Below are 15,240 nucleotides of genomic sequence, written 5' to 3'. Positions count from 1 at the left end.
ATTCAGCAGCTCAGTTACTGCTCTGATTTGAGGGAGCCGGTCATGGCCATTGAATTTGCTGCAGGAGTACAGCATAAGTCAAAAGGGAGAGTAAGAATTGGTAAAATGGTGTTGGTAAAATTGCACTGTGCCTTTTGTGTTATTTCTCTGTCCTCGAGACTCCTTACAGTAAAGACAACCTTGAGCATAATTGCCCGCTGATGATTACAGCCAAGGCTGTAGGCAGTGAATATTAAAGGTGTGTACAAGGCCCAGCTGCAAATCAGCTGCCATTTCAGGATTATGTTGTATTAAAGGATGAGTTTCCCTTCTGCAGGGATGTGGCTACTGAGGCTCACAGGCTTCTTCCTTCAGGGATCCTCATTTTGCATCAGCTTTCACCTCAAAAAGCTTTCATCTCACCTTTCCTAGAGAAGCTTGGGCAGTCTCTTTTATTATCTGTCTCATCCTCGCCTTTCTGTTGTATCTTCTGCTTCAGCAGGTTATGTTGGGAGAGCTTTTGTTCTGCTCGGAGTTATCTATCCATCCCCATGTTATCAGGTACCAGCTTCCACAGGGCTCCTCTTTCAGCTGTCACACAGGTTTGCTATTGTCTTCAAAAACCTCTCATCATACCTTGCCTAACCACACACAACAGGAAAGCCAGGTGGGCTCGGAGGTGATCAATATTTACTCTGGAGATAAGGTCCCTGCTGCAGTCCTTCCAGTCTTGCCATTCTTACTGGTTTGGCATAAGACAGCTCCTGTTGTCAACAACTGGTAGTTCCTCGCCTCTGACAAGCCAAGTAAATGTGCCTTTTGCAAAGCTGTCTGTAAGCACAGCTGGGTAACACCTTGTAACAGCTGCAGTTATCTGTAGCTGGACGCCGTGTGCTGCACGTAATGCCTTAAAAAATGAACCCTCCTTAGGGTGTAATGGGTACCATTGCACCAGCTGAGCCTGTGCCCTTCTGATTCAGGATCTACTTAAGCATATACACGATTTTCAGCACCTAACTAATCCTATGAGCTCAAGTTTATGGTGGTCAGGCGTGCAAGTGTAAAAGGGTTTTTCTGAAATGGCCTGGAGCATGCAAAGACTCTTATGGCTTGTCCATATTTGCTGTGGATTTTAATTTCAGTTTCTTATAAGGGGAAAAAAAGGGAGAATCCTCTGTGGTTATGCAGCACTGTAACAGAGGTTTTTAACCTCTACCCGCGTGCTGTGGAGCAGGGGATGCAATGAGCTAGCCCCAGCCTTCTGTTGGTTACTGTAGGGTTGCCAGGCATCTGCTTAAAGGAAGCTTAAAGGTCTCCATGAGGTGGACGCTGTTTTAAGGCTTGTGTAAGCCTCATCACAGCCTTATGCTTGAGAGCCTCCAGCCTAAACAAGGGAAAGCCTAACAGCTGAAAACGTAAATACTGTGTTCGGAAGAAGCGGCGTTTTAGGACGTACAAACAACTTGTTCGCTACTTGGCCCTCTGCAAGGGCTGTGTCTGCACCTGCCCAGCTGTCCTCGTGCGTCACGTTACAGATGTTTGTCCCTGCTCCAGGCTCGAGCAGAGTTTTCAACATAGCTCAGCACGCGGGCACTGAGTCACCGAGGAAAGCCTGGCCCCAGCTGCGGATTTCAAGCACCGGGATTTTTGCCCATCGCTGTGTATGGCAGCTCTTCTGCCTAGGATTTTCCTTTTGTGTTTTTTTTTCCCCAAGGTCTGTCTGTGTGGCAAACAGGATGTGTGTGTCTCTGAGCACCGAATTAGAGCGTGTGTTCCGTGAAGGAAACCTTTCCTAGCGGGGTTTAAGTCGTGGCTGGAGGAGGATGGGGGACAAAATCACCAGGGACGTGGTGGCCCCATCCAGCAGATGCAGCCATGGGGCATTCAGACCTGTGTTAATAGTTTGATGTGAATAAATAGCAATGGCACGTTACTGACTTCTTAAACACGAATTCTGGTTCACTTTGCTTAACTTTGTTTAAAATTGTATTGATAGTCAGTCATGCATACCTACGTATACAGATGTAAAGCTGTTGTCTCCACCAACTAGCATAAACTTTTACTTGACCCACAGATCATAATAATTCCTTTCAGTTGTGAGCACAGCGTAAGTAATATTACAGATACCCTTCAGAGTAACATTTTAAAACTCGTGTTTGTTCATTTACATGTTTCCTGAAGTGGAGCCCTCCATCCTGTGTGGCAGGGAGCTTGCTTGCCTTCCCGTCACTTGCAGCAAGACAGGCATTCCTCTCCGCAGTTGCTTTTGGAAGAGTGCGATGAGGGAATTTCTGCTTCCTTCCTGCATGGGGATTTCTTGATCTTTTTTGCAGGATAGCCTTGGTGCTTTCACTGCCGGCAGCCCGTGCTTGTTCTGACTTCTGCCTGGCCAAAAGAGGCCAATTAAAATCTGGATGACCTAAAGACAACTACAAATCCGGTGCAGCATTATTTCAATGCTATCATCTAAGTATCTTTGGCTTCTTTAGAGTTGGTGGATTGTTCCCTATTAAACTGTTGGTTTAATATCAAACTCACTATTCTGAATCTTAAGCCAATGTTAAATTCACTATTAAGTTGTTACTTGAACTGACTTTATAAACAACATCTAATGTGTCAGTTTAGTAGTGACAGTGTCTTTGTTAGTTTCCTATCTACATGAAGAGCCTGAAAATAATAAAGTGAAAAACACTAAAGATGATGTTTTAACCTTCAGATGCTGTTTGCCTGTTCAGTCCCTCTTCCATCCCGATGTTGAAGCTAAGCTTTCAGGATGAGCCACGATGAGGTAGTTTGAGGAATAAAAGGGCACTCCCTGTTTCTAAACTTTGTTCCTAGCTCTCAATTCAGTCCAAGCACTTATGTGTGCCAAGAAAACAGCCTTTGCTGACTGTCACAGTGAGTTCAATGCTGTGCTGGTACAATCAGTCGTGGTGTCCAGGAGCCCGCAGGAAGGCTGAGGGCAGTCTGGTTTCTTCCATACTTCAGAACAGAAGTGGGTCGAGGGGCAGCCTGGTTCTGAGTGAATTCCTGGCACTGCTGGCTCTGTCACACCCTGACTATCAGAGCATGAATTTTTGGAGCCTGCTGTCTCTTGCTGGCCTGTTCCCCACCCCCTTGCCAAGGCAAATTATAGGGGATTTGGATCTCTTTGACAGTAGATATGAACAATTTGAACAACCTTCTGTGCCTCTAAAAATTTGTTTCATAAAAAGTTAAACTATATTAGTAATTTCATCATCTCATTCTTTAATGCTGTATGTAATTATACACTTAAATGCTACTGAGTCTGCTGTTTTCTTGTTTTTGTTTTGTTTTTGTATGCTTTTTAAGGTGGCTCCAGCATACTTAAAAATAGATGGAGTTAACCTTCAGTCTTGGTGTTGTCTGCAAAATTGTTTATCAAGCTTCAAGCAGTTATCTTTGCAAAATCTCAGTGGAAATAATCCATGCAAGCCTCCAATCCCACAGAGGAGGTCCTGCTCTCTTTCACTGAGAAAGAAAGTTGAGGTCTACAGTGGGGGAGGCACGGCTAACACCAGAGCCAGCCAGGTGTGAGCTATGGGATGTGTTGCTAGAGGCAAAGGTGTAGAGTCTCCAGCAAACCATTTCTTTTCAAGAATAACATTGCAAGTTTGTTGACTATATGATCATTTTTGAGACATGTCATACGTGGCTTGTTATTAGTGAACTTCCTGGATTAGTCTTGGGAATGTTATTTACTCTATTTATGAATGTTCTTGGCTAAGCTCTTTGAAAGTATCAGTGAGATAAACATGAATACGCACATCTTTTCTCTGAGCAATGTTTTGCAACGGAAAGATATGGCTAGTGTAGAATGATAGGAAATAAGAATCAGTAAGATGCACTTGGGGACTGATGATAAATGCTACAATGAATTAGAACTACTTGCAGAAAAGGACCTTAAGTAACTACAGAGGTGTATTTAAGACGAAGATGTTTGAAATGACATGACTGTGCAGATACTAAGCAAAGGGCCCTTTTCCAAGGTCTTGAAATGTTGTTTGAATACAGTGCAATTCTGCTTGGCTGCGTTGGAGAAGTACTGCTGGCACGACCAGCAAATGAAGATCTGACTATGCAAGAGACTTGAAAAATGGATTTGTTTAATCTAACCTACCTGGGCATCAGGACAGGCTCTGATTGCTGTCTGTAACGTGTTATGAAATCAGCTCTGGGGACGAAAAAGCCATTAGAGCTGGAGGATAATGCTGGCAGAAGAACAAATGGGTTTAAGCTGACAGGAAATGATTTAGAGAAATCAGGCTCTGAAACAGCTTTCCAAACATACAGTTGGGGTTGCGAATCTGAGTTACTTCCAGGATAAAGGTTGGTAAGATTTTAAAACAGATTCGCTCTATGGTGTTAACTCTGTGACTGTTAGGTACTGAATTACTTATCCAAAAGGTCCTATCCCAGTAAGAAATAGGTATTTGAGTAAGTAGAACATTTTCTATAAGTTATCTGAAAATTAAATGCAGATTTGGGAAATTGGATCACCGTGCAGTAGCAAAAACTAAGGCAGAGGTGTCAAATCACTGTACTTGTACAGCACTGCACAGAGGAATCCCAGGCTTCTGATTCTGTCTTAATATCTTTAAGCTATGTTTGACTCTTTCTGTTCCTCCTTTGTTGGCTTTACGGAGAATACTGTACGTTTGTGGGTTATTTAAGTTCACAATGACATCAAGAGACATGCATTCACAGAGTACAAGAGGACATTGAGAGGGTTATACGTTGTCAAGGCATCAAAACTAAACTTTAGTTTAGAGAAAAGGTTCTGCAGTGATGGAACTTATCCTTCTTTCTTTGAACAAGTCTGAATTCACTGTAACCAGAAAACAATGTCAAAAATATTTTTCTGTTCTTTTTTTTCTCTTAGCTGGGGAATGGCGGTCAACGTGTACTCTACCTCTATAACCCAAGAGACTATGAGCAGACATGACATCATTGCATGGGTTAATGATATACTAGCTTTAAACTACACAAAAGTCGAACAACTGTGTTCAGGTAAGAAAGTATTGCATGCCCTACAAATGTTTATTTAAAAACCACTTTAAAAGCCCGATTTGTTGAAAATAGATCACTTCTAGCTTTGACATAAAGCAGTTACTCTGTGAAAAGAGACTAATGTGTGTACAAAGGAAAAGTTTTTGTGTGCATGTTAATTATGGAAAGATAAGGTGCCATGAGAAAGCATAGCAAATGCAGAGGTGAACAGGACGAATGTAGCAGGAGTTGCATAGAAGTAATAAAAAGGTTGACTGAGTAAGAAAAGAATAGTGATAAGATTTTTTTCATGTGTTTTAAAGCTACTAGGGTGGTAACTTTTCAAATGTTGAGTGGACATAGCTAAAAAGTGATATAGATTACTGAAAACCCAAGTGAGCAAAGTTCTCCAGCACCTGTTTCTTCCGGGTAAGGGTCCTGAAACCCTGCTGGTGTTTGCAGATGATCACGTGTATGGCTGCGAAGAAAAATATAGGTTTGAGGAAATCAACATTTAACTTCTGTAAGGTGCTTTAGAAGTTTGCCAAGAAAATCTGCCCATTTCCCTTTAAATGTAACTGAATTCTTGTAAATAAATTTGGTAATGAACACTAAGAAAAAGTAATGGTTTGAATACTTTGGCCAGTCTGGTTAATCAGAGTGGAAATTACAAGATACATATTAAACAACGGGGTCTCTAACTAGCTGATGACTAGAAATGACACAGAAAGGCTGATGTTTTACTGAGAGTACAGATGCCCCCAGGGAGCGATTCTTTCTGATTTCCTGCTGTGATTTTTAAATTTGAAGATGTTTGTGTTGGAGGAGATCTAGCAAGATTGCTACTTCCAGACAAATGACATGCTGGGAATATCTGACTTATGAAGACAATGCTCTAAGTACATAGAACTGAAACCACATTACCACAGTTCAGCTATTTAGTGGTCCATTTGAAATGCATAAATGGGGTCCTATATTCAAATATGTGAATTTACCTACCATTCTGGGTAAAATTTCAGTCTCGGAGATATTCTCTGAAAGGTTCAGAAAATCATTAGATGATGACGTCCTTGTAGCATATTGTTTATTTTTTAATCTCATCTGCAGAATCAGTCTTGTATATTTAAATTCACAATGCCTATAAAACCAAGGTGGAAGAAGTACAGGGTAAAGTGTGTGCAAGTAACTGATAAAAATGAGTAATTAAAGACACAGAACATGGGAAATAACCTTTCTGACAATTACTAAGCTTGGAACTGAAATGTTGCACTTAGTTGTTTATATATTTTTTTTTTCCGGACCTATATTTACAGGTCCGGAAGTTAGTCAATCTATTTTATTTCTGTGAATTACACACAGAGGAAATATACGCATTGGGATGTGCACACGTGTGTGTTTATATAGGGGTATGTGTGTATATATATATATATATATGAGGAGATGGAAAGATGGATGAAAATGTCCCTTTTCTTCTTAAAATACCCTACATTTGCCATTGTTTGAAACAGGAAGTACACTAGCCATGTTATTGACTTGTTCCTCCATAGCTATTTATGTGCTCTTAAGTAGTTGGAAGGAAGCTTTTGAAGTGAATTCTCCAAGCTAAATGTGTGTGGGCTTAAAAAAAAAAAAAAAAAAAAAAAAAAAAAAAAAAGGAAGAGGTGATCTAAAAGTCAGATTATGGTGAATACAAGTTAAAGATGCTTAAGAGCCGGATTGAGAGAGACTTCAGCTGGGCAGACAGGAGAAAAGTATGGGAACTGTCACAAAAGCACTGTCCCATTTCATTGCACAGCTTCTTACACAACTGTTTCTGTGACCTCTAGTGAGGATTTTAGGGCATACCACAAGGGAAGGACTGAAAAAAGGTTGTTACATTAAGAGCTCTTACTCCATCCTGCGTAAAATTATTTTTTTTCTTCCTTTAGAACTTCCTGGTTTGCATTAATTCCTATTGTTACTTGATGCTTTTGTGATGTTTGTATCCTAATGGGTCAAAACTGTAAACTTGAATTTCACCATTTGGTTTGATAGTCCAGATATGCATGCATTCTTACTTTTAGGTTGATGTTTGGTAAGTCCACAAATGGGTTTTAATGTCTGCTTATCTGAAGAAGTGTTCTCCCCTGCTAGCGCAGTCCCTTCTGTGCTCCAGAGCACTTCCATCTCTGCCCTGATGAACTCTGCTAAACTCTGTTGTGCTTTGGTGTCTGCAGTGCTCCAGCAGTCCTACTGTTGGTTGTCCTTTCCATCAGAGACTGCAGTTTGTTTGTCATGTGCTGATGCAGGACATCTTTGCAGGGAGTAAAGAGGTGGAATTTGGGAATCTGTCTCTACTTAATTTAGTACAGCACATGAACAATGAGTAGTTTTTCATGCACAGATAGTTTATTTAGTGTACTTCTAGTGCAGTTTGCAAGACGGAAGGAAGAGGAGCGGTAGCAGAAGCGACTGGCCAGCTAGCAGGCAAAGCACCAGCAGGCGCAGCATGGACCAGAGCCTGAGAGCAGCCGAACTAATTCATTCTTCCTGGCATTCCTCTGGCTGATGCTCCTTAAAGTGTTGGCAGCCTTCATCCAGCTTAACATTAGTTTCCGTAAAACATGAGCATTTCTCAGAGACTTCAAAGAGAAGGAGCATGTGGGAACCTCTGTAACACTGTGAAGCATTTCACAGCATTAATGGTGAACTTCAGAGCCACTGCAACTGAATTTTTATAACCAGCTTTTAAGAAAAAAAGCATTAAAATTGGTCATGCTGTGATATGCCTATTCAGTTTTTGTTCATTTTTGCTAACAAGGAGCAATCGAAAGGCCAGAAAAAGATAAATGCAAGACCACAAAGTGGGGCAGGGTGGTTGAGGGTGCTAAGTCTGGATGTAAAGCTCAGAGGCTTTACTTTCAGGAGGCTTGAGCCAACTGTATGTGCTGTACAGCCATCTCCAGCACCTGTCTGTGAGACCTCGCATGTGCCTACATTTTGCAGCCAGCCTAGTGATAATTTTGGTCAATCCAAGCTTAAGCAGTAAGGTATAATGTGATGTTCTGCCTTTGAGGGCTTTATTCAGAGCTGAAAGGCATACCTAGAGCTTAACCTGACAGTTTGTAATAACGAAAAGACAGTCAGCCCTTCTTTTTCTTCCTCATTGCCCCTCTGTGAAGTAGCTTGGGTAGTACACGTGCAGGGAAGTACCAGCCTGTTCCCTCATTGCCAGTTACATGAGCAGAGCTAGGATGAGAGGTGGCAAAGGAAGAGGCTGGATTAGTCATAAAGTGTTTGTATTCTTCATGAGTCTTGTGTTTGTCCTTGCTAACTAGGCCGGGCAATGTGTAATGTCCCCTAAGCTTTCTGAATGTCTGCTGTAGTTGTGATGTGCCAAAAAGGCCAGGTTATGGATGGATGCAGCACCAGAGAGCCCACATTTAGTGTGCAGCTCCTCTGGCAAAGCATTTCCCTAAGCTTTAGGTGAGTGTCATTTTGTCAGTTTGGGTCTCTAGGTTTGGCTTCGTGGAAGACTGTTAGCATGGAAATGAAGGATATGATCCATATTTATAATTTAAGGCATAGCAAGCATTGCCTTTAGGTGGGCAGTAGGCTTTGGGAGCATTTAATTTGGTATTGCTGAGTGAAGAATAATAGAGGAAAAACTGAAAAGACTTAATGTATTAGGGCCCCATGTGCAACACCCATAAGCATGGGGAATAAGAGTTTCAAATGAATTATGTCACTAGTTGTTTCTTGGGAGTCATGCTATTTTTGTAATGAATGCACAGTGGCTTCTTAAAAACAATTCTGACTAAATAGCTTATAACTGAATTTTCTTTACTAAGGCCATTTTTCATCTGTAGGGAATACAGAGTGAACTTGTTACAAGGCTTTTCAGGAGTGTTTGGCTGCTGCACGAGAGTATATTCAAAATAAGAGTCAGGCAGGGGAATGCTGCAGGAGACTATAGAGGGCTTACACATCACATATAAAGGAATAATACATATACAATTATAAACAAAGTAATACAAAATAATACATTATACAATTATAAACAAAACAATACAATTATAAACAAAGTACACAAGCTATATAAATTATGAGCAAGGAAACTAGAAATGGTGAATGGATATAGAAAAGAAAATGCAGCCTAAGGTGAAGTATAACTTCTGTCTCAGCTCTGCTCATGCAAGCCTTTGAGGTGAAGGAGATGCAGAATCTTCCCCCCCTACCCATTTGAACAGTCCCAGTAGAATTACAAGCTTGCAAACTGTTTGCTCTCCAGTGCAGGCAGACCTTCTGTCTTTCAGGATTTGTGTGCAAGGAACAAGGATTAACCATGTTTTATTATCTCCCTGGCTTTTAATAAATGACCATTCCGTCGAAAGAGCATATGGTTCAGCATTTTGAAATTTTAGACTCTGATGCTCACCCGGTTTTTGCAATTGTGTGTTTTTCATGTGGCTACTATTGAAGTTGGTACCACATCTCAATTGGTGTACCTTCTGTGAGCATAGGTGAGCGCCGTATGGGTGTGGTTTTTGGTATTCCACCCTCTGTCTCGAAGCAAGGACAGCAGTGTGCTGGCTCAGCAGACGTTCTGCATGTGGGTTTGTGCTGCCTTCAGGGCTTGAGATTTTGGGGAGAGCTTCACCACAGTCTCTATGGGCCACTGTCCCTTGCGATGGCTGGTGAGTCACAGTGAAGAGAGCTGCTCCCCTCTTCTGAGGGACTTACATGCACAGGATTTGTTTCATTTTTTCCTGCCTCAGAATGTGTATTTTGCCCAGTGTCTATATAAACCTATATGTATTACTAAAATCTGCATTATAGCACCCTGCTGGGGCATTCGGTGCCAACACGGTTTCTGCACAGCCTGGTGTGTTAGTGCAGGCTGAGCTGAAGCATCTTTCAACGTTTTTTTTTCCAGTTTCCAGCCTTGCAATGTCTGGGTCGCTAGAGCAGCTTGGAAACGTGATTAAAACAAGGCTCGATGCACTGTGAAACCAAGCCATGTTTCAAGGAACTGGCATGTTGCTCTGGGGTCCTGCAGCACAGAGGATGCTCAGTGTAAATGACTCTTTAATGTCTTCCATATGATGTTTAGGATTAGAGGGATATAATGGATGTTGATGATCGCATTTAAGATCGTTTCCAAAACTTTCTGGGGAAGCTTGCAAAGCAGTATCTTGAGACATTCAGCCAACATACATACATGCATATATATATATATATATATATATTTAATGTTATTCAGAATTTGGGAGGAATAGAAATTTAACGAGGTTTTCACCTCTTTCTGTTTAATTACTCATGAAGTTGTCACTTGCCATTGCTTGCTTAATCTCCCCCCTTTTTAAAGAGCTTGTTAGATTTTGCTTGGTGCATGTTTTTTGTTTTGTTTTGTTTTCAGTTGAGATGGGTTACACAGCTTGGGAAAGTTAAATGGGAATTGTGTTTTCTGAAAGTTTTCTTGTCTGCCCATTTCAAAATTAATGAATTCCAAAATAAATTATTACTAAAAATTAAGTATAAATCTTGCACAGCAGAGTTTTTAATGAGGAGCTTAATGAGGTAGGCATTTAAGAGAATACAAGCTAGCACAGGGGAAACCTCCCTCCACTGTCCGTTATTTAAAATGATCAGTGGATATCCTGGATTACCTCCCGCAACAGCCCCACCTGCAGTGAGCAGAGTTTCCAAAGCAAACATCATTCAGTTTCATGCACCTCAGTCCCAGTGGGTAATGTCTGTAGGAGGCAGGTAGTTCTGGATGCTCTTTTCTGTGGCAGTGCTGCTCTGCAGAGCTCCTGACTGCGTGCAGGCAATCTCTCTGCCCTTACAGGAGCTCTGCTTCTGCAGCTCTTTGCAGGAGTGCAGGGCTGCATCCTAATCTGGATGTAATTTTTTTTTAAGTGCCCTCCCAAGACTGTTAGTGGGAAGGGCAAAGCTCAAGCCAGCATTGCTTCACTGATGCACATCTGGCTTCTCTACCATTAAGGCAGTAAGTTGTAGTGGGCTCAAGCATTCGGAAAATTCAAAAAAAAAAAAAAAAAAAAAAAAAAAGCCCATTCAGGAAATGGGCTGAAATCTCTTAAATCAGTGGTTTTTGGTTTATTGGAGAAACAGAAGTTTGTTGACCCATGTCCTCAGCCATGCAGGTGTTGCTAGAAGCGCAAATACAAGTGGGAAAGCAGTGGCCTCTGATGGAGCGCTCTACACAAGCTGTAGCATTGCTTAAACCCCAGGCTGTAGGTAACTCAACATGATGCTCATAGACATGCCCAGCTTTTTAAGAAAACAGTAAGAGTGACATAATGGAAGAACACATTTGAAATCTAAATAAAAGCCCATACCCTGATACCTACATCAGAAACCTGCTGTGTCCCTACCCTTGTGTCACTTCCAAGGAAGCGATTCTAGAAAGCTGGAAGCAAAACCTAAGCTCACAGTTTCACCGTACTACACGCAGTGGTTGCTGGCCTTTGCTTTTTTTCCCCATTTCTTATCAAAAATATTATGTCATACATGCTCCTTGCAAGTTACTGCCCTTTTTTTTTTGTTCCCTCAGCAACAGAAACACAGGGTGTGTGCATTTTCCCATCAGTGTTAGCAACCGTGGCTGTAGTGAACCAAGGCAGTTATGACTAATGTGCGTACAAATAATGCTGTATTTTCCAAATGCGTGGTTAGGTTGTTGCAACTTTGGAGTGAATGAATAATTTGAAGGAATTTCTGTCTAATGGGATGGGATATTTTTTTAGGTTATCTTTTAAAAAAAAAAAAAAAAAAGCTTAAAGCAAACAAAAAATATAATTACAAAAAAAGGTGCAGTCAGTCTTTTTCACAAATTTTTTTTTTTTTTTTCAAAAATAAGTGTCTGGCAACCAAACTGAGGCCCGGTTAAAATGCTTAAGCTTGAATTGCGTGCTGGTTTTAGAGCAAAATTTCTATTAAACGTTTCCAGCAAAATTCTAGTTTGGAGCTTAGTTTCTTCTGCTGTGGTTTTGACCTCAGGACTAAACTAACGCACCCACACACTGAGACAGGCCCTGCTTTTTCACAGGCCCTTTGTGTTCCCACGTTGTCTGCTGTGGTTTTTTGTGACTTGCTGAGGTCTTGCCTCCGTGTGGTGCAGGGTTGGAGGGATGAACGAGGAGGGACAGGATTTGAAGGAATGACCTGACAACTCCTATAGAGGGCATATATTAACTTGGGCGTGCTTGTGTTCATATTGTAGTATTTCATAGTGTGCAAATACTGTGATTTTAATTTATAAACGTTATAAATATACATGTTCAAAAAAGCAAGGATCTAGTCTTGCTCTTCAGCTGCAGTTTAGGAGGTTTTCTGAGCAGTAAAAGCTTGCAGTGAATGGTGTTCTCTTGATTTCATTTGTCTCCTTCAATTTCCTTGTGACTGGAGTAGTCAGAAGCAGAAGTATCTCTATTATCAAGAAAACACTAGTTTACACTTTTGGATGGTTCAGCCTTAAGATGGGAGAGAGAGAGGAGATAATCTAGCTTTAACAACAACCTCTTCACTTCTCACTTGGCTTTGCTGTATCTGTATGCAGCCCCAGCAGCCCTTCCCCTCCTCTGCCCTCTGTCTGCCCAGCAAACCCACCGAAATGCACCAAAACCCAGCGGCACAAGCAGAAGGCTGGCAGTGCGGCTGGCCACACGCGGCCGTGCCTGAAGCCAGCGGTGCTGCTGGGCTTTTCCATCTCGGCCGCAGCGAAATTCCTCCCGGAGAGGAGGGGAAGAAAATGAGTCATAGGCCTCCCCTCGGCCTGAAGCAGCAGCATCCAGTGTGCCCGCCAGATTCAATGCTACCAAGACTAACCGTGGTGACTTTGCCCCGTTATTTTCCTATAAATATTAGAAGCAAGTCAAGTAGAACGGTTTTTGCCGGGTGTGCCAGCTGGATGGAGCCTCATGGGCTGCTGCCGTGCCCTTCACCGTGAAAGCGAGCGTGGAGTTCCTGCTCGCTAATTGTGTTTGCGGGTTGGTTTTGGCATCTGGCCCACGAATCTCTCTTGTAATTGGTGGCTGCGTCAATATTCTGGATGGAAAAATGAAAGGGGTTTTGCACAGGGATTCAAAATTGCTTGTTTGCTAATATGGAGTAGGAGGGTTTTAACATCGACGTGTCTCCCACATCCAATAGTCTCTTCTGCAGTGCCACCACCTTTAGTTTCCATCTGTTGTTTGAAGAGATTTCATACTATTTATTTTTTGTGTGTACGCTTTATGTGTACAAAAGCTTTTTTTAATGTATACGAAAATTTCTTGGTCACAGAGACAGATGTACTCTGAGGGCAGTTTGGGGCAGGTAGTACTGTGGTGTAGAGATTTGTTAGGTTTGGGGTGAGGATTTTTTGGTCTTTTTTTTTTTTTTTTTTTTTTTGGGGGGGGGGGGCTATGCTTTATTTCCCAGAGAACACATGCAGGTTTTTAAATCTTGAATAAAACATAATGGCATAAAAACCCATTTGTCCATGTAAATTATGCAAGAGCTATCTGTCAAAAGCCATGACATTGTTATCTCCGCTGCAGTTCTTTACATTATGTTAAGGATGCTCCTTTCCCAGGCAGCTGCAGTGAAGCATCAGTTGCATGGTATGTTGAATAGACCCAAAGTGCTGCCCAGCGTGCAGAGGACCGCGTGCCTATGTGCTGTGGCTGTGAAGTGCAGGCACTGCAGTCTTGCATAACTTCCACCATCCTGCTTTTCCGGCTGCCTCCGTGAAATCTCAACAGTTGGCAGCGTAGAAAGCAGTGTCCTGGTTCTGCTGCACTGGCATCCTAATGCAGTGTGACAGCTACAGGCTTTAGGGGGCAAAATCCAAAATAAATATTGCCTATATATTAAGTGTATTTGTGTACATGTATATAGACATCTTTGATGTCTAAAATCAGGTAGCCACAGTTAGCTTTAATGATACTTTTAACTTTCACTTCTGCTGTTTGTGGGTCACGGAGTTTCTTCTTTCTGTAGTTGGTAGCGTTTAGTTCAGTCTGTATTTGTATGTTGCCTCTGCACTTCAGGAAGGAGCATTTTAATAAATTGCTTTTGTCGATTTGATAAAATCCTCCTGTTGGGGAAAGAGTCTGGCATCAGGCTTCGTTATTGTGTGAGAGACCAGGTGTGTACAGTCACGTGGATGTATGCCAGTGTTTGCTACCCTCGAGTGCTGTGCAAACCCGGGGCTACCTCCTGGCTCACAAACTACAGAAACAACTGTCTGAATGAGGAGAAGAAACACAAGGAAACGTCTTAAGTAGAGTCTTAAACCTAGTAAGGAAGACTCTGTCTAAAGGCAAGCAAATGGAATTTGCATTACGAGCAGGACGAGGAAATCTCATGTGAACATTTTAGGTTTCTAGTTCTCTAAAAGGATGGAGATGAAAGGTTGCACAGTGCATTTTCAAGACCTCCAGGCAATTATTTAGATATCAGAGTAAAGCTTATAATTGGGATATGGGGGGGGATGAAAGGGCAGAGTTAGGAACAAATTCAATTTATAACATGAAATGATTGCATAATAATCTTTTTGCATGGAATTAAACAGTAATAAATGTAGTCAAGCCATGCGTTATCTGCTTAACCATAGTTTTAATTGTAATGTCAGTTTTCTGTTGCTCCACACTTGCTAGTTCTCTTGCTGAGGATGAGGTTTGAATAACTAATTCTGTTTATATAGTTTTATATAAGAAGATGCAAATTTTGTCATCTGATGTTTGCAGTCTGCCAGAAGGGTTATTTTTCTTTAGGGAATATCTTAGATTCCTAATCATATCAAAATCATTGCAAACAGCTAAGTACAAGGTGTCCTTGGAAAATCAGGTGTATTTTTTTTGACAGCTTTCCTCCACAAAGCTAGGCAAGATTAAGAGATATTTAAAAAAAAAAAAAAAAATGAAGTGTTTTTCAGCACTATGGCTTGATCTTGTTAAGTCCCTGATCAAATTTCATATCACTATTTTAGGGAGTGGTTTTGGACTCCACTCTTACTCTATACATCTCTTTAGGGGAAGTTACAAGCTCTGTAACCCTTTATACCATGCTTAAATAGACACAGAATGAGAGCTACTGGATGCATAAAGTTGGTGCTATTGAAACACATGTATACCCATGGAGAAAAATGTGTTAAAGTTTCAATTATTGTTGCCACTCCTGTAAAACTGGACAAGCCAGGTGCCCAATTTGTTAACTGAGCTTCTGCATGAGCAATAAGCAGATTTTTTTGATAAAGTAGCTCTC

General features: G+C 41.5%; 1 protein-coding gene across 3 annotated transcripts in view; it reads left to right on the top strand.

Annotated features, from left to right (window-relative positions):
• The window catches only part of MAPRE2 (microtubule associated protein RP/EB family member 2), a 57,423-nt gene that overhangs the window by 13,533 nt on the left and 28,650 nt on the right, over positions 1 to 15,240 (top strand). For 2 of the 3 annotated variants that reach the window (XM_084282406.1, XM_084282407.1), the window contains exon 2: positions 4,883 to 5,010. The exons of the other annotated variant lie outside the window; for it this stretch is intronic. In XM_084282406.1, coding sequence (XP_084138532.1) covers positions 4,883 to 5,010 — 128 coding nt within the window. The remainder of the gene's footprint in view (positions 1 to 4,882; positions 5,011 to 15,240) is intronic. 3 annotated transcript variants of the gene reach the window in all.

The sequence above is a fragment of the Netta rufina genome, assembly GCF_964035555.1.
Source record: "Netta rufina genome assembly, chromosome: 2".
Classification (NCBI taxonomy): domain Eukaryota; kingdom Metazoa; phylum Chordata; class Aves; order Anseriformes; family Anatidae; genus Netta; species Netta rufina.
This window is presented reverse-complemented; position numbering and strand designations above follow the sequence as displayed.